The 22668-nt window shown below is 40.3% G+C and overlaps 1 protein-coding gene across 1 annotated transcript; it reads left to right on the plus strand.

Annotated features, from left to right (window-relative positions):
• On the plus strand, positions 1–16103 carry LOC311001946 (protein mono-ADP-ribosyltransferase PARP6; the record flags this gene model as incomplete). Its single annotated transcript, XM_083993125.1, has 21 exons — positions 1–108; positions 2629–2723; positions 3030–3090; positions 3294–3384; positions 3557–3623; positions 3898–4047; positions 6075–6225; positions 6562–6693; positions 7066–7161; positions 7420–7512; positions 7639–7764; positions 8060–8125; positions 8443–8510; positions 8927–8975; positions 9130–9242; positions 10616–10688; positions 13220–13289; positions 14162–14241; positions 14343–14406; positions 14858–14942; positions 15778–16103. The coding sequence occupies 21 exons, from the start codon at positions 1–3 to the stop codon at positions 15878–15880; spliced, it is 1941 nt and encodes a 646-aa protein (XP_083849251.1). The 3' UTR covers positions 15881–16103.
• Between the last annotated feature and the right edge of the window lie 6565 nt (positions 16104–22668).

Consider the following 22668-nt stretch of genomic DNA (forward strand, 5'->3'; position numbering starts at 1 on the left):
ATGGCCTTTTCACAATGTGTGGGCCCACAGGACATCAAAGGCCAGTGTTGGACAGACGAGGAGTCGGACGGAGAGAATGAGTCTGAACAATTCCTGTATGGCATTCAGGTACAGATGAGTCTATTAACCTGCCTGAATCTTTATGTTGGATATAGTGTTGTCAGTGTTTTGAAATATTTGTTTAAGCATAATGCTATTTAATATTAACATATTACTGTTATCACCCTTTTAATTTCTAAACAAAAATGGTCTCATTTGAAATTAAACAACTATTTGGTAACTGTCCTAAGTGTTTTAGCTGACCCTGACTTTATCACTTTAAAACATAGGATTTCTTACTGTTTGGGTAATTATCTACACTTTTTAACAGGAATAACCTTTAAAGAAAGTATAACCTTAAAGTTTTAGTTTCTAAAATTCTAGATTCTAGCACTTAATTTAATTTTCAAATTAGACTGGAGGTGTTTATTTCACCACTAAGATGAGTGTAATTTTTAGATATTCATTAGTTGTCAGGATAAAAATATATGATTTAATCTTAGGGTGGTACAAAAGAAAAAGCCTAGGGATCATTGAAATAAAGTGCTTATCAAACCTTGTGGCAATCTGCCTGCTAGATTATGAGATATCGTTGGTACAAGTTGATATTTTAGCCTAATGGTAGCACTAAAGGAAAGGTCACCAACAGCATTATTCACTCCCTAAAAACCAATCACCCACTATTGCAACCCACGAGGGAAGAAAATCAGCTGCTGGTTTTCAAACCATTTTCAGAGACAAGTGTTGATCGGTAGTTTAGAACCGATGGTGGTACTAGACAATAAATCAGGGGCCAACAAAATAATTTAGCATGATTCTTAGGGGATTATGAATATCTAGGCTAAATGTCATAGCAATTCAGCCAATACTAAATGAGATATCTTGCACTGGTTGTGCCGAACAGATGGACCAGCTGACTAACATTTCCATCTTAATGCTTCACTGCTACTGGGGCAAATATTTTAATTGATGTGAATCTGAGTATTCTATTAAAATGTAAGGCATGTGCCCAGGCTAGATCTGAACTATGAATTTTGCATACTGCCACTAGCAAATATGATATTTCATATTTCATATATGAATATATATATTTCATCATGTTCTCGAAGAAAAGTAGTATTTCCTCCTATATCAGGTATTACAGTGCCTTTCTGGTGTTAATCATCTTATGTGAGTATCAATCACAAGCAATGCTGTCGAATTAATTTCTATGGCCGCCATTTAATGTATCATCTCATCTCGTAAAGTTCAATGCTTCACTTCCACACAAGATCTTAATCTGTTAGTCATCCTTTTTACTTCTTATCTTCCAAGTCCTGTGATTGAAATGTAAATCCAGTCTGGGACTTAAAGCTAATTTCTATGCAGTCTAGAGGACATGAAAGCAGTGCAGTGGAGATAAGGATGAAAGTGTGGGTTCTGTTCTACACATTCAGAGCTAAGGAGACGAAAGTCTGACTTCGAGTCTAGACACCAGGAACATGTGTGTTACCTATTATTAATATTAATAATTATATATTTCCCTTAAAAGTGCCCTAAGGTAACAACAGAACCTATTCAATATCAGAATTTAAAACTAATTTTAAAATATATAACTTTATTGTGATGAGAAATTTGTCTTTCACTGTTTTACATCCTGATTAGATCTAGTCATTCCATTTAAAGAGACTCTCATCGCCTGCAGTCAATTTACAAAGATCTCCTGAACAAGTTTTATCATTTTTCCTTTTTATCACACAGTAAACCATGCATGGTTTTATTGCCAGCATAAAATGTGCTTGATGTCACAACAGAGAAGATGATGACTAAATCAAATAGATTACAAACCATGCTGAATTGCACATCCTAATACCTTAAAGGAAAGATGAAATTAAATTAGAGATGACTTTAGTACATATACATATATTTAGATACATACATCGAATTGGTTGTAACATGTGAGCACTACGTGTTGACGCTGTGAGTGCATTAAAAACATGTTAGCAAGAGAGTACTAAAAATAAAAGAAAATATTAGAAATAATTTGGTTAAATAATAGAAAATTGGTTGGTGAAAACAGATAAGCAGTTGAATTAGTTTGCTAATATAGATAGACAGCTGAAATGGATAAACATTTGAAGTGGTCAGCTGAAACAGATAAATTAGGCAGCTCAAATGGACAGTTGAAACAGTACTAAGTAGCCTACTAAACTGATAGAAATAAATTAGCTAAATAAACAGAAAACTGCTTGAAATGGTTAACTAAAAGCAATGGCTAGATTTGTTAGCTAAGAGTAATGGATAAATGGTGGTATGAGTTAAAAGCTAATTAACACTAAAATACTGATAGCTAATACATAATGAATAAACAGAAATAGATAGGGAACTTCAGCCGCTCCAAGTAGTAGGAGCACAAATTCAAACTTGGTAGCAATTTGTATGAGTGTTAGTGTTGTGTTTAGGGTGTGTTTTTTTCTATGTTAACAATTGTGTTTGAATGATTATATGTTAAAATGTACTGTAATACGGATTGTGAAAACAAATAAAGAATGAATCTGAAATCTGAATCTAAATCTGTGGTGAATTCAGTGCTGCAAGTGCTTATTACAGGGGAGCTGCGCTGCCGACCTGTACCGTCACCCTCAATTGGATGCAGACATCGAGGCAGTAAAAGACATCTACACTGACAGTGCTGTCTCTGTCAGGTATGGCACAGATAAACACACTCATATACTGTATGTGGGCTGTTTTTTAAAGTGTTGAAACAAACAGGACAACCAAGTGGTGGTGAGATTCAGTCTGCTGACTATTGTTAATTAGCTGCACAGAATACAAAGGCATGATTCAAAGAGATTATGTGCTAATTTTAACTCAGCACTGTCTGGCAAAACAGGAAAGAAATAACCCCCATTTTTCCCCCCTAAAGGGATAATCAGTTGAAAGGGTTGTAGTGTAATGCATCCTATTACTTATAATAAATTAACTGTATCTGTTGTTGTGTCCCTGAACAGGGAATATGGAACAATTGATGACGTTGACATCGATCTTCACATTAACATCGGTTTCTTAGATGTGAGTCAGCATTCCTCTTTCTGTGCACACACTTCCTTCATCTTTGCCCATTACTATTCTAATGTTGCCATTTTGCAAAGTAACACATCATTTATAATGTATCCTGTGCTCATAATTTATTTATGTCATGAGAAATGGCCTTAATTAGGGTGCTAACTCTGTATATTTGTGTGTATGTGTGTATGTGTGTGTGTCTGAATCAGGAGGAGGTTGCGACAGCTTGGAAAGTAATCAGAACAGAGCCCATTATTCTGAGACTGCGCTTTTCTCTTTCTCAGTACCTCGATGGACCTGGTGAGTAAAGATGTCAGGGTGGATGTTGGTTTTCTGGGAGGGACTTTAGGTATTTTTGCTACTCACTGAGTGTGGGAGGTGAGTACAAAATGTGCTACACAAGAGGGAGAGTGAAAGAAAGAGTATGTGTGAACATGTGCCCTGTGTAATAATGTTAGTCATCTTTCCTCAGAGCCGTCAGTAGAGGTGTTCCAGCCCTCTAATAAAGAAGGCTTCAGTCTGGGCCTGCAGCTCAAAAAGTAAGCAATGTGTGAGACATTTTGCAAAAGCATAGCAGCATCACAATTGGAAATCACACTATCTTTTTTACTTTAAAAAAAATAATCAGTGGGTTTAGAAAATAGATGCCTTGGCATAAACATTAATTGTAATCTTCAGTCTCTGTAATCTTTTGGCTCCACACAAACAAAAGAAAGTGTGCTAATGAGAAACAGAAACTGATTTGAAAAGTAATTCACCCTCAGCCAGGTTTACTCACATTTCTTCCCTCTTGACTGTTTTGTAACATGGTAGGATCCTGAGCACGTTCACCTCACAGCAGTGGAAGCACCTCAGTAATGAGTTCCTCAAGGCCCAGCAGGAGAAGAGGCACAGCTGGTTCAAAGCTGGAGGAACCATCAAGAAGTTCCGTGCCGGGCTCAGCATCTTCTCCCCCATACCCAAGTAGGTTTCTCTCTCTCACTCTGTGTCTGTTTCAAGCCATCCACTCCATTGTTGCCGTGTGAGGAGGAATGTGCAGCAGTTTAGGTTCATAGTTAATACTATACTCTAGAACAGGGGTCTTCAACATTTTTCAGGCCAAGGGGAGATGAAGCAGGGACCCCCTACTTCAAATAATTATAAAATTGTTTATTATATTAAACTGGTCCTAGTACCATGTATAAACATACAGTGGATTCAATACTGAGCTATTCAAACAATACACAGGTTCATGTATTCATGTTTTTATTTTAAAGGTAAAGTGAGTAGGATGGCCATGCCACTGTCATTTATAAACATACCTTGTTATATCAACAATGTCTGTCAATTGCATGATAACCATGCATACAAGCTATTGAAATTGACTTTTTTTATTGTAAGCATATGTGGAAACAAAAAATATACAAAATTGTATAATCAACCGAAGATTTCATGACCCCCTGCAGTACCTCTGCGGACCCCTGTTGAAGACCTCTGCTCTAGAATAAATGTATCAAAAAGCAACTGCCCATGTATCTATATTCTACAGTCGTAGAGATGCAAGATATGACCATTTTTGGCAATATCTGATAAACTGATAGAGACCATCATATAAATATCGCTGTCTATAGTTGGAATTCATGCTTTATTTAGACACAGATGTTCAAAAAGTACTGTTTTTGTTATTAGTGGCCCTGATTTAGTGCAAGAGCAATACACATTAATTTACCTCAAGTACTGTACTGCATAAAGCAGACCAGTATGTTCATACAGTACTTTGTATCCACAGTAGCATAGCTTTCTTCACATAGGATATAACAGAGGGTTGCTGTTAAACTTATTTTAATATACAAATGGTTGCCTAGGGTTTCACAGATTACTGTGCACCGATAAACCTTTGTCACAAAGTCTGTACCCGTTCGTTTTGCTCTGGAAACATATTTACTGTGAAATATCCTTTTTCATGGGGACTAATATCTACAGCTTGTCTTTTATTGTTATTTATATATATATATATATATTTTTTTTTTTTCTTTTTATTATATATTTATCACTGTATCACTGTGTCTTTCTTTTACATCATTTTATGATATCTGATTTTTAAAGGTGCTGTATACAGCAAATAGATTTTACTCACTTGCAAACGAGTTATTTTTCCAAGACTTCCAAGAGTTTTCTGAGCGATCAGGCAAAATGTCATCCATCTGGTCAACAAACTGTGAGCTGTAAAAATAGTGATGGAAACACCTTATGAAGGTTTTTCTGCAAAAGGTGAACTGTAGCAGAGATAACAAGCGGAAGAAAGGAAGTTCTGACACAGCACAGTACAGATTGACATAAATTCAAAATCGGACACACTCAACCATTTTCCCCGAGAGAAAAGTGCTCTTCTCGGCCTCTGTCTTGCTCCAGGATGCTTTGACAGTTATGGGTGCACAGGGACTGGATCTCAGCCCACTCGATGGAGGTCAGCTTCACTAACTACTAGGCTGTCTTGACATCCTCATGACATGACAGGAGTCTCGTGTCAAGAGAAATGGACCTGGATAATGTCATGAGAGTGATAGTGGAAATGAACACTAGTTCTTTTATTGTAACAGTTAGTGGCTGGAGCTTCTGTCTAAACAGATTTCCCTTGTCTGAGCGAGTATAATACTGTAAGTGTGGTGAGTGGAGTCACTATGAAATGACCAGTACCAAAGTACTTAGCAGGTGAAGAAATGGCAATGTCAGGTTGTCACCATACAAGATAATAGACAAAGAGATGTAAAAAAAAAAAATGCCCTCGGTTATAGTTAACTTAAGTTTTTATTCTTTGCAACTAAAGAATGAGAAGCAAAATTTCCGACTTAGCCAATAAAGCTGAACTCGTTTTGCTTTGAAGCCAAACAGTCCACTGCGTTTGTTTGTTTTTTTGAAAAAGATATTAATAGCAAAATCATTAGCATTTCCCTACCATTAGAGAAATGATTGATAAAGTGATGCACATGTTTGTGTCTACTCTTTCCCAGGTCTCCGAGTTTCCCTTTGATCCAAGACACAGTTTTGAAAGGGAAGCTGAGTGTGCCTGAGCTGAGAGTGACCCGCCTGATGAACCGTTCCATCTCATGCACCATGAAGAATCCTAAAGGGGAGCTGTTCAGCTATCCCCCAAACAGCCAGGTCAGTGCCTGTCAGAACAAGTCAGCAGGCCTAACTCTACACAGATACCTTCAAGTTTAACTTTGTTGTCTTTGTGTACCTCACCCACAAGTCTGCACAATCTTTGGGGGTGGGGGAGTTGCATGCTATGTTTTTTTTGTTTGTTTGTTTGTTTTTTGTCTTTTTTGTAGGCACTGTATGTTGTCCTTTTCTGTTATAATCCACTGTGATCCACTCTGACCTTCTTCTCCGTCACCTGCCACCTGCTCTGTTCCCACCTAAGCCTTTCCCTACCCCTACCGTTACATGGCTGCTGCGCCGTTTCCCATAATGCTTTGTCTTCACTTGACTCATCAGACTGTGGCTGTCCCGGCGGCCAGGGCCCCAGCGCAGATTACCACGAGGCAGCTGATTGAATTGTTTTTCTCATCCCAGGCGGGCGGCCACTGCAAGAACATCCCTACCTTGGAGTATGGCTTCTTAGTGCAGGTTAGACCTTAAGGAGATAAGAGTTCACTAATCAAGAGGAACCTTTATACTCTATCCTTTGAGAGTCCTCTATATACTGTTCACACATGATAGACATTTTAAACCAATTACATTTTCACTGGGATTTGCTGAGGAGAAACTCTGTTGAGCATTCATAGAGCAATAAAACCCAGTACAGCACATAAAAATAGTATGTACTATACTTCATTGTGTTGTGACAAGGACTTCGTAGTGGGTTAAACCAGACATAACTGCAATGCACAATTGTAATTTGTGACAATTCTTTTGCCAAACCAGTGTGTATTCCTTTATATGGCAGTGCTGGAGGTGGGAGTGATAACTGGGAACACCATTGTGCTTTTTTCCGAACAGATAATGAAGTACTCAGAACAGAGGATCCCCACGCTCAACGAGTATTGCGTGGTCTGTGACGAACAGCATGTCTTTCAAAATGGATCCATGCTGAAGGTAACACAGACTAGAAAGCGTTTATAGAGTATCGATTTATAACCTATGTATTTCCCCATTGGTTAAAAAAAATTAAAAAAACATCATGAACATCACAAACTGGATGTTTTCTCTTTGTATTAGTGACATAATCCTGTTAACAAGACTGCATGTGTCAGTACATGTGTGGGTGGGTTTACTTCAGGTCATTGTGTAGGTACAGTATGTACTTCACATTCAAATGAGTGTTATTTCATTTTTGTGTGTGTGTTTATGTAGCCTGCAGTGTGCACCAGGGAGCTGTGTGTGTTCTCCTTTTACACCCTGGGCGTGATGTCTGGAGCTGCAGAGGAAGTGGCCACTGGTGCAGAGGTGACAGCAAGATAGACCATATGACAAAACTCAGAGTATTAGAGTATTAGCGGTATTGCAGTTATCTACTCCTATCTTCAAAAAATGTAGATTAGAAAATGTTCACATGTATCCCTGTCTTACCAGGTGGTGGACCTACTCGTGGCTATGTGTCGAGCCGCTCTTGAGTCTCCCCGTAAGAGCATCATCTTTGAACCCTACCCATCAGTCGTTGACCCCAATGACCCCAAGACACTGGCCTTCAACCCAAAGGTCAGTATCCTCACTACTGGAATCGTGATTACTAACTGCATGCATTTCATTCAAATTTGCATTTTTGTTTCCAAACATAACGGCTATCATATTAAAACCATTACTGCTGTAGCTATTAATAAGCTGAATGCATGAGATTATATGACAGTGATACCTGATATTGTTTTTTTCTGTAAAATGCATAGGTGATCGAAAATATTTTTTACTTAACCTCTACAAGTGATTTTAGATATCTGTATGTTGTTCCCTCTCTCATTGCATACCAATGGATGTCTGGCTCAACCAATGAACACAGAAGAAGAATTATGAGAGACTGCAGAAAGCACTGGATAGCGTCATGTCCATTCGGGAAATGACCCAGGTACAAGGAGGAAGTGGGCGGGACAAAAGGGAGGGGCCACAGCAGATGAATCAAAGCTAATTGTAAATATTTGTGGACAATACAATTTTAAAGTTTTCAATTTATGCGAGACATTCATTCTATGTCCACCATAAGCCTGAAAGTGTTGGTTACACAATCTTGTATTAAGTGGTGTTGAGCGGCATACTGTAGACGGATGCTTTGCCTATCATAGTGACAGATATAGCTCATTCATTTTATTTAATCTGTGCCACTTTTCCCCAGACTGCATCTGTACTATGTATCAATCACATTTCTGCTTTGTGTGGATGTTCCAGGGCTCATATCTGGAGATCAAGAAACAGATGGACAAATTGGATCCTTTGGCCCATCCCCTGCTACAGTGGTGAGTGGACCTAAAAATGTATTTTCTCTACTTTGCACATTTTCAAGCTTTGATTGTGGTTCAGAAAATAATTTACAGAATCAGTAGAGAGCATGTCAGATCCACCACATTAGTTAAGCGGTCATGCACTACACTATAATGCCAATGGGTTCATTTCAACAGACATTTTGATATGGCACAGCCGGAAAAACATGGGTATAAATAATAAAATCAGAGATGACTAAATTCAATTTAGCTGCTTCACTTTAAGTGTTCGCTGTTTTGCCTCTCTGTCGTGCTGTCATAGCTTACTGGGACACTTCATAATAACCAGCAGTTATGTTCTTAGAAACATGCTTTTGAGGGTTGGAGCAAAGTGGCAACCACTTTGAATTGTCTTACACTTACTATTTGACCTCCTTTCCTTCTCTCTGCAGGATTATTTCCAGTAACAGGTCTCATATCGTCAAGCTGCCTCTCAGTAGGGTAGGACACCAGAACGACACCCTCTCAAGTTTTCTTTATTAAAGTAGTTGTTTCCTGCCACATTATGTAGTTTGATGCCTCATGCTCACTTTTTCTATCTTTCTGTTTGTCTGTCTCTCGTTCTCACCTGTCCCTTATGACCTCATTGTGATAGCAACTGAAATTCATGCACACCTCCCACCAGTTCCTGCTGCTCAGCAGTCCCCCAGCCAAGGAGGCTCGTTTTCGCACTGCCAAGAAGCTATACGGCAGCACCTTCGCCTTCCAGTGAGTCCTCTTTGCCATTGGCTTTTGCAGCTCCCATACAATCAACACGGTGTATTTCCATTGTGCGGTTACTTCGGATCTTGTAAAGTAAAATTATTCTGACTTAAAAGATAACAAATTAATTTGTAGTTGGTATGTTGTTAAGCTTGTGACTGTAGGGCAAATATAATGTGAGAAAGCACACACTGTACTGTAAATAACCAAAGTCATATCAAGCATGCTCTCTAAAATGCATGAATAATTTAGCATTACAGCAGTAAACACATGAGCATGTCTCAGTGTAACACCTGGTCATTATGTTGCCGATGGAGGGGCCATTCTAGCAGATTTTCATGGAACCACAACAAACAACAGCACAGAGCAGTGGCCATTCTCTTGGACAGAGAAACCACCTTGCTAAGCCAGCACATGGAGCCAGCAATATCTGTGAGAAAGAGATTTGTACTGTAGCAGATGGGGCTCTGCTGAATATTTTAGACACACACGGCCCATCTGGGCACTTGCAGGGTACAACTCTCTCATGAGCAGTTTTAACAGTCTCTCTTTGTGCTGATTAATACCACAAAATGAATAATTCTCAGCAGAAAATACAAAAATGTAAGTCAGCTTGGCTGCCATCATTTTGTATGGATATAAATAGAAACATATATAAAATATAAATACATGTTCGAAGTCAAATTAATAACAGTCTGGAAGATTTAAAAGAGAATCCTTAAACAGCTGATTGAGAAATTAAGAACCTCTCCCTGTTTACTTGTTAGACTGTGGGAAGAAGAGTCTCATGCTGCTTTGAGTGTAGTTAAAAATAACAGTACCGATGACACTGCTGTGACCTATTTTATTATAAGACAGTTGAGATACCTGCACTGGGAGATGTATTCAAATAACCCATCATGCAATGAACGACAGCAGTGATGGGTTGTCATCTTTCATCTTTACCTTAATACTTTTAATACTTTTTTCTAAATATTAAAATATATAAATTTGGAAGAAAATAATGATATAACAGAATATCTCAAAATGTCCCTGCACAAATGGTATAAATAGATGAGTAACAGTACGGTACTTCCTTTGAGGGTGAGTTAAAATTTTGATTGCGATGAATTTGATCAGTAGGCTTTAGGAGATAATTGCTGAAAAATTGACAGCATTTTTGGTAGATATTGTACACAAAATAGTTTGTAGATGTACAAATTATAGGATTTTACATTGGCTATCCCTTTTTCTCCTTTCATTCATTTTTTCCAGTGTTCTTAAAGAACAATGGATCTGGGTATTGCACATCAGTGGTTGCACATTGGGATCCACGCGTCACATAGCACTTTATTTTATCTCTTCTTTCTTATCTCCTCCTCTCTCTACACTTGCTCTAGTGGTTCCCATATAGAGAACTGGCACTCTGTTCTGAGAAATGGACTAGTCAATGCCTCTTATACCAAACTGCAGGTACGTAACCCTGACAGTTGGCTGGAATTTACGATGCATCTCCTCTCGGACAGTAAACCTGCTCTTGGGTAGAGCAGGCTCGCTGTCCGGCTGATTCATTTTTGCAGTTAATGGATGCCAGCTTCCCTTTCATCAGCTTTGCAATTGGCATTTTAGCGAGCAGGGCACACTGGGAGATTTTCCTGGCCAATGTCTGGCTGCTTTTTTGACTCCTTCGCCGACAGCAGCGGACAGCACGTCTCTTCCTGTTGTGGGACAAAAGGAGCAGACTGTGGTGTCAGCTGTAATACCAGGAGGCTACCTGTGTGCCCTGTAGGGGTTAACCACCTAGAGCATTGAGTAGGCTAGGTCTGAAGGTGACGGATGCAAAGGACAAGCTACATGATAGTGAGTACATACTTCCTGTGGGTGAACAAGGAGGGCTTTCATAAAAGGTCAGTAACTGGCACCACTCATTATCTATTCAGACTTAAGTCCAACAGTAACCTCAGATCATTAAACAGCTTATTTAAAGATTTTAATTAGTTGATACCAGGTGACTGCAGGGATGTCACGGTACCAGGAATTTGGTATTTAGTAACAATACCAATGAAATTCCATGATTCTTGATACTACAGCCAAAGACAGGGAACACCGTAAGCTGGTGCACACACGATATAACACTTGCATGTGTGTGTGTGTGTGTGTGTGTGTGTGTGTGTGTGTACAACATACACTCAAGCAACAGTATGAGCATTAAGGTGACAGACCCACCTGTGGTTATGTTCTGACAGACTGAACAGTAATGATAGTAACCCACTCGTGCTGTGAGCACAAGGCCCATGTAAGCTTAGCCTTCGTGAGCATTGTGTGTGGGTTGGAGTGCTGCTACAACAGCTGTCACAGTTCACAAATTACAATTGTAACATTTCAGGACATGAACATTTTGAGGACCCAGTGTTAATATGAAGTTGACAACTGAAACTCACCCATCCTTAATTCTGAGATGCGTCATCGTTGATTTACTTGTCTTTGATTGATCAGTCAAATAATACTGCTGTGTTTTTTTCCCCACAAGTCCTGGTGGACCTGTTGCTGCACCTACACTTGCCACTGTCATCCACATGTTATCGTGCTACGCCTGCCTTCCTCTTTTTTTCGGACTAGAGCCATTGTAGAGTTGTTATACTGTAATGCCCTAGTCTGCCCTGGAATAAATAGATCTCCAGTGCTTATGACACCTATGGTACCTTTGATACCTTATCACATTTTTGGAATTTTGGATTTGTCTTGGTATTGAAGAATCAGTTTTCTTGAAATCTCTATATGGGAAAAATTGACTTAATCAGGACCATAAAGATGATTTCAGTGCAGAGGCATAGAAACCATACCTTACTTCACAATGTGCCCTTGTTTTACTCCAGTCTGCATACATCTGCATCTTTATGTTGTTCTGCCAAAGTTGCTGTTGCACTTTGTGACCCAGGTCTGTAAAAGATAATAAATAATAAAGTAAGGAAAGAAGAAGTCAGCGCTTCAGAGCACAGAACTGTCTCATTTGCACAATATGGCTGATAATGACTGCTTGGAGACACGCCATAAGTCCTGAAAAGAGATTAAACACAATTAAATCTGAAATCTCAAGGATCTATGAAACTTTCACGACGGCCATGATTGCTCTATCATGCTGATGTGTTTCATTTATGCCTTCTTTGTTGTCCAACTTTTTGAACTTTCCTTCTTTGATCTTGCCTCAGTGCTTGTCTGCCTCCTGTCTGTTTCACCTTGAGCATTGACACCACCTCCCCCCACCTCTGTCATTGTGTTTCACAGGAGGAAGGGGGGTTGACTCTGCCTCCAGGTCCAGCCATCACACAAAATCTCTCGCCTATTGTTTCTTTTTGATTTCTACCAGATGTGCCATGTCCTCCATGTCCACAACCTCCATCTTCCTCCCATTCTATTCACATCAATTCGCTCTTTGTTCTTCTCTCTTGTTTCTCCTCTGGTGTCACTTTGGCTTTACCTGTGGTCCCTCAGTCATCTTCATTATGGACATCCTTGTGTGAAGGTTCATTATCATCATTGTCGGTCATCCCCATACCATCTTTCATCTTCAAAGCAGGATTTGTGGTCTCATTTTTTTTTATTTGAACTTTTCTTGAAAAGCTGAAAACATTACTTACAAATTTTACTCACAAAATCCAAGAGCATGAAATGATCTCCTCTGGACTGCATTATGTTGTGAAGAGAGATTATGGTGTCAACGTCTTTCTTCGTCTCTTTGCTTTCCACCATCTTTAAATTTTTATGTGTGTATGGCTGCGTGTGTGTATTCTGTATGCTTTGTTGCTGGGGTTTGCTATGAACTGTCGCTGAACAACACACAACACACTATTGTATACAGATGCTGTATATTCCTATGACTTGACTGTAGGTATAGTATTTATTGCACTGTGTGAGAATACACACAGGTGTGTGTGTGTGTGCATGTGAGGCTGTCCTGTGCAACTGCTCAGTGACCCTTCCTTCTTGCTCTTTTTAAACCCAAGCTGCATGGGGCAGCATATGGAAAGGGCATCTATCTGAGCCCCATCTCCAGCATATCTTTTGGATACTCAGGTAGGAACGGCTCATTCTTCAATCACAACTCAGACCCCACTGGCTCACCCTCCTATTTTTTCCACCATGTTGGTTGACGTGACTCTCTGTGTGTTCTCTGTGTGTGACATGGCCTGATTATCATCCTGGGACACTTCATTTTCACATGTGGGAGCTGTCCATGCAATCCTGTTGTGCTGCACTGTGTTGTGTATCCATTTTGGGTGCCAGGCCTTGGGCCTTTAAGCTTGTGTGCCTCCTACCATACCATACTTTACGTTGTGGCTGCATAAAATGGAGCTGTCAGTGGATTTGTGTGTGTTACTTTGTACTTGGGTGGCTTTTTGTACAGCTTCCTTTATGTTGGATGGAGTTGTACAATCACTTTCCTTGCTTTTTTGTGTTTTTCTGCTGAGACACAATTTCAGAGATTGGATTTCAGGTCCCACAGTGGTAGACTGCTGATGGTTATGTGGACAGCAGGTCATCAGGTTACCAAGCACCTAAAGCCAGTCCTCTCCTAACATTAATGATATGAGATTATTGAATCTAAGCTTAAAAAATATGACATTGTTTGGCGTTACATTCACCTGGTACACATTTAGCACTAATAGGACTTTTGAACGAGCACTGTCTAAACTTTTTGATGACAAGAGCTGTACTTGCTATATCCCCTTTTGTTAATATTAAATTAAAAATTGACTTACTTTACTTTCATGTAAAAATGTTCAGCAGCATTTTGGGCCGGTAACCTTCATATGAAGGTTAGCACCGTGGGTAATAATTTATCTGAGTTCACGACCACTAGAGGAAGGTTTTTCACAGCTTGAATGACTTGAGGTAAGGTCGTTCTGACTGAGGGCTGTTTGCTCTCTCTGTGCTGCTTCTTGCAGGAATGGGGAAAGGACAGCACCGCATGCCCACCAAAGATGAACTGGTGCAGCGTTACAACCGCATGAACACCATACCACAGGTGAGAGGACATGACTTACTACATTCTCACATATATAGCTAGATTGCAGTTGTTTCGTTGGTGGAACTTGTTGTCCTGACTGTTGTCTGTTTTTTCAATAGAGCCGTCCAATACAATCAAGGTTCCTTCAGAGTCGAAATCTGAACTGTATTGCTCTGTGTGAAGGTAATAACATACTGGAGGCATGATATGTATTAAACCTGAGATACAGTATTCACAAAGTGCACATTTACATTACATTAACTAATTACTGTATATTAATTATTTAATACATATTTTTAGTGAATACAGTCTTTCTTTGAGCACATTTGAAAATCATTTACAGGTGAAAATGGCATGACATTAAATTATTAAAATCTAAATAAAATTAGATAATAGTGAAAAGAAAAAAATTGCAATTATCATGATATTATCATAGTCATCATAACAAGGGGGAATTGTTAAAAATAAACTGAAGAAATAAATTGCATCACTTACTTATTTGGGTTTAATATGCAACAGTATTATATAATACAAAAGTGAAATGACTACTACAACCAATAGAAATAATAATGATAAAAATAATAAAATAATAATAATAATAAACTACTCCCTTTTGTCTCTCTCTTTTAAACAGTCATCACCTCTAAGGATCTACAGAAACATGGTAACATCTGGGTGTGTCCTGTGTCTGACCATGTCTGTACTCGCTTCTTTTTTGTGTAAGTACCCCCAAACACTTCAAACACTCCTCGATCATTTTCACAGAATGAATTCCTAATTACTAAAAGAATTGGCACAGCAAAAAGGCAGCAAATATCAAAACCATCAACACTTACTGTAAGACGCATAGTCATTACTCATGATGCTTATTGTTACCTGCTCAGCTGCACACAGTGATTTAATAATATCATGATACATGATGCTTTCGTCCCTCATCTCTTATCATCAGCATCATTTTAAACTGGTAGTGAATGAATTGTGTTCATGGTTGAGTGGTGCTACCTCTCAGGTTAAAGACTGTTTGAAACTGTGTTTTGAGCCCAGCAGGTACAAAAAATGTCTTCCACACTTGCTGCTGATGTTCGGACTCTCTGAGTCCAAGCTTTCACCAGATGGCAAAGTCTATTAACGTGTCCACCGCTGTCTAATGAGTTGGAAATCAGATTTGAGATGCCCTGCAATCAAATTTAAATTACGGCTAAATATAATTCAGTTCTGGACTTGTGCTCTCTGTATGGTTGGATTTTTCAGCATGAAGAAATGGTTAATAAGGTTACAATGAAAACACAAAGATTTATGATATCAGACCAAACATCACTCCTCGTAAAATCTCTGCGGTGATAGGAGTAACTCACTGAAGCTCAGTTGTCATGGAAACCTTGAACAGTATTATACCTTGTCCACAAGATAAGAGTGTATCTATTTATTTTGGCATATTATATCACCAAATAGTACAGAAATCAACACAATAGAAGAATAAATCATCTTTCACAGACTGCTTCCACATGCTGAATGATAAGGAACTAAACTCAGTGTATCTATGTATGTGTGCAGGTATGAGGATGGCCAAGTAGGAGATGCCAACATCAACACCCAGGAGCCTAAGGTCCAGAAGGAGATCATGCGTGTGATTGGGACCCAGATCTACTCCAGCTAATGGCGGTTCAGTGGCGACGCCGGGATCAATGCATCTCTTTGGCAGAGGCACACAGGCAGGCAGACAGATAGAGCAAATGTTTGGGCGGGCTGACCTCAGTCCTCATACTGAAGGCTGAGGGCTGAGCTCTCGCGCACATTATTTCAAGACTCGTTTTGTTCTGGTCCCCCCACCTCCCCCTCTCTCTTTGTTCCCTCTGTCTGAATGGTTACACGTCACATGTTCATTTAACCCTCAGTTAGGTTTAGTCTGGTCAAATTCAGTGTGCTTCTCTCAGCTCATGACATTTACAACAGAACTGAAAAAAAGGAGGTAGTCACTAATATGGCTCTCCACACCTACACACACACACACACACACACACACACACACACACACACACACACACACACACACACACACACACACACACACACACACACACACACACACACACACACACACACACACACACACACACACACACACACACACTCACTTTCAAACCCTGGGTCATCTTGGCTTTCTCCTTTTCTTGCTGCACTTTTCTGATCCTTTGGACTAATTATCTCTATTTATCATTTCTCTTTGTGAATATCTACTGACAAAATAATCATTCCAAAAGATTATTAGACCCTTTTGTGGTTGGATGGATTTACATGCAAATAGAAGTTTTTTCTCTTATTGTGTTTGGAAAGGCATTATCTCTGATGCGTTTATTTAATTTTCTTCCACTAATGAAATTGATTAATGTCTGTGACATGGTTATCTGAGGGTCAGGCATTGCTCTGTCATTTTGTCCTTGTCCACTGGATGTTGCTGCCTGAATTCACTAAGCGAGGTGTGGCTTGAAGTAACGTACGCTATAGGCACTTTGATTATCTGAGGTAAAAAAAAAAAAAAGAAAGAAAAAAAGTAAAGTCCAGCCATGGAGAGTATTATGATTTTTCATTTCAGAATTTAGACTGTTCCAATTAATGATGCACTTTCAAAAGCTCACAGCCCGAGACAGCCCTATCAAACAAATAAAAACAAAACAAATTAGTACTACAAAAAGCAGCTACAACTTTATTCTGACTTGAAAAAAATGTCACACAACAGTTTAAATGACAACAAGAGTTATAAAATATTCTTAAAGCTTCACACAATGTTTTTTTGTTTTGTTTTGCTGTTATAATTTCATGATATTACACCCAATATTGTAAACATTTGGCTTTATGTGGCTAGCTGTCACCTCATAATTATTTTTGCATACTTGTGAATCTGTCTGAAAGGCTAAACCATGGTACAGAACCATCAGGCTTATATCAAGAAAAAATGGCTATCAATTACTATAATTACTAGGAAAGTTTCAGCAACTTGACATTTGATGAAAAATAAGATTTTGAATATCATTTTTTTCTTTGGATATATTATTTTGAAATAATTATCTGTGTGTATGAACTACACTTCCCATTGGATTCACAACTTACAAAAAATCACTGTACAGATTCATATGGACAATTTACCCAAACTATCTACTGACAGTATCCCGTCCAGTTGAGCTCACATGATTCCCATCCCCTCCTTTAATGGAGACTGGATGTTATAGAGGTGCATTGATATGCAGCTCCTTGGTTTCAGCTTGGAAAATGGCGTCCTTGTATAGCTAATCAAGTTTATCAGTTAGTCATGTACTGTACGTATGTATGTACGTGTGGGTTTGTATTTTCTTGACATTATACTAGACATTGCACTTATTCAACGTTTGCCTAAACTGGAGATATGGACTGTCCACAGACCTGCAGTAGACAGGTAGTGGAGGAAAAATGGGGGCTCGGGGGTATTTATGGAGTCAGAAGACTATAATATCCAAAATCTTAACTATGTCTGTACTAATATGGGCTTTCAGTGTCTCCATGAACTGAAAATTCTGACAACTGAATGGACTTTTGAGGCACTGAAAGAGAATGGACTGTAAATAAGGACATTGGAGAACTTGTTGAAATGTACCATCCAGAGAGGGACGGACGTGTACAGCTGACTCATTGTGTTGCGGGACTGCGCTAAAAAAACGTGATGCCTGTTTTTGCAAAGAGGTTTGAGCTCTGAGTCTCTTTGAGAATCTATTCTCTCGCTCCCTGTCTCCGGTGAGTAATGTTTTCAAAAATGATGTTGACGACAATGATGGTGATTATGATGATGATGATGATGATGATGATGAAAGGCGACAATGCAGGAAAAGAAAAAAAGAATAAAGCCTGATTTTGCACAGTTTTACATACAGTGTCCTTTTTTTATGTCTCCGTGGAAAATAGTGTGGCCATTAAATGTGGGACTGCCTTTTGTGGCTCAGGCTTTGTGTTAGCATTTTGGGCAGAAGGGGGCACCATTACTCCACCTACGCATTCATGAGCCACCAGAGTCTTCTGCTCTCTTTGTCTGGTCTAGTCTGAAGATCAAACCAGACTTTTTTGTTTTTCATACATGAAATGTATAACTTTTACATCTATAACTACTTTAAAGAGCTGATACAAATAATAGATGGACATGAATATGTTTTGTAATCAGTTAAATTTGAAATCAAATTTACCTTGTATGTTAATGAGGTGACATCGGGCGAAGATATTCCATCAGCACTTTATAGATCCAGCATGTTCTGCATTTGACTTAAACATGCTTGATACATAAGTATTATTTACTAACATGTGTGTGTCACAACATATAGACACACAACAAAATACCTTTAATAATTCTCATGTGAACATTAATATTACACTGAAAGCAAGAGTAGAAATAACTAGGGTTAATTATTACAATGATAAAGACAATTATAAACTGATTTAAAAAACCCTCACCATCATACTGATGGACATCACACTGTGCACAAAGACATGCCAGGCTCACAGCATGTAAGGCTACTGCATTAGAAGTAAGTAAATGAAAGAAATATTACTCCACTGACTGATGTTTTTAGTCATCACCTCCCCATTCAAACAGATTTCCCATTCAAAAGTAATTGATTTATTGTAAAGGAAGTGCAGGACAGGCCAATACAATGGAATACAGTGTACCACATCCAAGCTTCCCAAAACTACTTCATAATGTTTTCATTTTATTGCATCACAAATTGATTGGAGTTCACATTGATTTCCTAAAATAAAATATAGCAGGGTACGCTTCTACCTCAAAGAGAGCAGATCACTAATAGTTGTTGACCGGCCAACAGCTCACTCTGTCCTCCCTCTCTGCCGTCTCTCTTACCACAGATAGCTTCTCCTCTTTCAAACCAGCTGAACACATCTCATTGCTTCTCCTCAGCAAAAGTCCAGTCTGATGGCTGTTTTGGCACACAGGTCCTGTATGTGTACGACAAGTGCTGGGTGTGCTGAGAGTGGGTATAATCATGGGGAAGCTGAAGCACTCATGGACCCTTGAAAGGCACTTTATGTGTGTATTTGTGGCTACGGTAATTGGGTCCCTCCCTTTTGTAAGCTGACTCATTTGACAGGGGCTGTGGCTGGGCCCTTGTAATATCTGTATTTGTGTGTGTGACTAGCAGATGATGTGTACAGTTCACGTGTTACTATGATCTCTGAAACCCGGCCCTCATGTTGGACATGGTCCCCTGGTTTGGCTTTGTCCTCGATTACCAAAGCCAGCTGGCTGGTGGCGCACCACTGCATGTAGCTAAGATCCAACCATGGCTTTTTCTGATGTAGTTCAATCATCTGCCACTGAGGGGAGCTCTAGTGTTACTCTACCCTGCTTTGTTTCAACTGCTTTCTTTGCATGCTTAATGCACACACACCCTGGCACATACGCACAGGGCATTAGGACACACACACACACACCCCCACACACACATACACACACACACAGGTAAACACACACACACACACACCCTGCCCAGTGGTTGTTTGGTCAGATAAAGGAGTAGTGACGGGAGGGCAGAGGGTCACAGAGGGTGTCTGGCCCTCGGCGGAAGTGACTGCTCCCAGCCTCCCTCTCTTCTGCCTCCGTAATAAGAGTGACCGTTTGATTCCTGCACAAAAGGAGCAATTACAGGGAGTTGTTTAATCACCCACACTTTTATTGAGCTCGGGGTCTCTTAGCTTGCAGCTCAGGCCCCCGTCGTCGGCAGCAGCGGGCGACAGGAGTGACAGAGAAGGTCGGGGGTTTAACGGGGCGCGAAGGGGTCTCGTTTGAGTTAAGACTTCGCAGACTACTCTGCACGCTGTGGAGGCCCCCGGGACAGAGACAAAGAGGTAGATGAGACCAGAAGACAGGCTGGCCAGCCAGGCAGAGAGATAGATGGACTTAACAGAGAGATGGGGGCTAGAGGGCAGAGTTTGGGGGACACATCAAAATCAGAATCCCTTTATTTGGATAGATGTGCAGGAGGTTCTCTTGGTAGAGTTTGCACAGAGACACAGCCACAATTTATGCAGTGGCACAAAACAAAAGAGGTATCCATGCACATGACAGTGTGGCTGCACTTGTTGAGCAGGTGTGGTAAATCCCCAGGAGTGCAACGGAAGCAGTGTCTAATGATTTTAGAGAGAAATGCTTAAAATAAGCCTCCGTATGAACAAAGCACGGACCTGATTCCTGAACGTTACAAGCAGTGTTGCACGCAAGGACTTATGTGGACAATGTGAGCACAGGGATGGCATACAAAAATGTTTTTTTTAACAAAGAGAGAGAGAAGAAAAACAACAGAATTCGATTTTCCTACTTTACAGTCAGCCCTGAGCCCCAGTAAGCCCAAACTCCCATTCAAAACAGTACCAAGCACTGTCAGTGTCAGTGCTTTTTATTGAATTTTCAGCCCGGGTGTTACTCTATATTTGTGTGCATGCGGAGTGCCTCCTCCTCCTCCTCCTCCCTGGATATGAATGATGGAGTACAAGTCCTTGTCTAGTCCCTCAGAGATGGCAAGGATGGTGGTGTGAGGCGAAGAAGGTGAAGGAGGTGGCGATGGATGGGAGGAGATGGTGGCGGTGTTTGGGAGAGGAGGAAGGGTGGGTGGCGGTGGCGGTGGGGGGGTTGTGGTGGTGGTTGTTTTGAAATGGTTCAAAATGGGAAAGAACAGCACCACTGCGCGGTGACCAAGGGGAGTGAGGGGCATGGGGGCTGGGGGGTTGAAGAGAAGAGGGTAGAAAGAGATAGAAGAGGATGAGCGGGAGAGGGAGGGAGGAAAGGAGTGCACCATTGCTGCTCATAAAGCCAACAGCTGTGTGGGTAATGTTTTGTGACACCGAGCCTCTCCGAGCCCTTCTGTTTCCCAGAGAGCTAGGAGACGCCATATACCGTCGTCACAAATGGCTCTGTCATTCACCCCCTAAGTCTTAATTATCGCTCCCGGTTTTTTGGCCACGTTTTGCTCAGGCGTATGGATCCATCTGCACGCTGTATAATTCCACTCCGCAATTTACAAGTGGCATTTATTACAATGGCCTCCGCGGCATCTCCTCTTTAACACCGACAGCCCTTTCCAGAAAGACGAGGGGGGAACAAAAGAGCAGTGCAATCTGGCAGCAACAGTGCCCACCCTCAGTTCCCTCAAATCTCTCTTGTCTTTTTTTTCCATCTGTACCCTTGCTCTCTGTACAACTATCTCCCTCCACCCCCGTACCACTAATTTTTCCACCTCTATTTGTGTGTGTGTGTGTGTGTGTGTGTGTGTGTGTGTGTGTGTGTGTGTGTGTGTGTGTGTGTGTGTGTGTGTGTGTGTGTGTTTTCCCTTTGTTATTAATTTAATTTTTATGGGATTCACAGTACTCATACAAACCACCCCCCTATCTGCCTCGAAGCAGAGGAAAAGGAAATAGCTGATGTTGATTTTTTTTCTCCCTCCTCTCCTCCTCTCCCCCTTCGTAATTCATTTTGGATTAATTCCCCTGTCTTCAGAGACAATCCTAATTCTTTATTATTTCCACTTCACAGGCTTGATGACATCCCCATATCCACATATCATATCCAGGGGAAACTTTACACCCAGCAGACCTTCTTGTTTTCTCCCCTCTTTTCCTCTCTCTCTCTCTCTCTCTCCCTCTCCCTCTATCCTTCTCTCAGACTTACACCATCTCTTAATTTTCTCTCTCCCTCTCCGTCTCTGTGCTGCTCCTGCTTCTCACTCTCCCTCTCACCAACTTACTTGTTAGTTTCTACCCTGCCGCTGGGCTACCGTCTACTGACAAAGGCACCCACCAGAAGTCGGCTGCTTGTTTCACTCACTCACTCACTCACACACACACAAGCACACATGCACATCTTCCCACTCCCCTCAGTCAATGTCATAATATGTGTGCGTACTGTGCACGTCCTGTCAGCTTGCCTCTCCCTATTCATATGGGAATCAAATTACACGGAGTGATCATAGTCATTAAAGTGCAACTGGAAAAAAAAAATCTACATTCATTTTTCACTTGTCTTTCCTCAGGAAGCGATGCACAGTGCTTTTCTTTTACTCGCTCACTCCGCTCACTTGTCACTTTCCTTTGCCATTAGAGATGTTCATTGGCAGATGGACACTCAGGCTCGGCGTGCAGCAGCTCTCCTTCGTCTTCGCTTCTTGTTTCTTTGTCTTTTTTATTTTTAATATATTTTTTTGCTCCTCGGCTCTCTTTCCCTCTGCTCTCCCACTGTCCCCTTCATGTTTTTCTGCCTCTGCATTTTGCTCTTCTTTTTTCAACCCCTTCTCTAGTGCCTTATATTTCATCCCTCTGCTTCTCTCTTTGCCTTTCTTTCTTTCTTTCTTTCTTTCTTTCTTTCTTTCTTTCTTTCTTTCTTTCTTTCTTTCTTTCTTTCTTTCTTTCTTTTTTCTT

The sequence above is a fragment of the Trachurus trachurus genome (genome assembly GCF_905171665.1).
Source record: "Trachurus trachurus genome assembly, chromosome: 3".
NCBI lineage: Eukaryota > Metazoa > Chordata > Actinopteri > Carangiformes > Carangidae > Trachurus > Trachurus trachurus.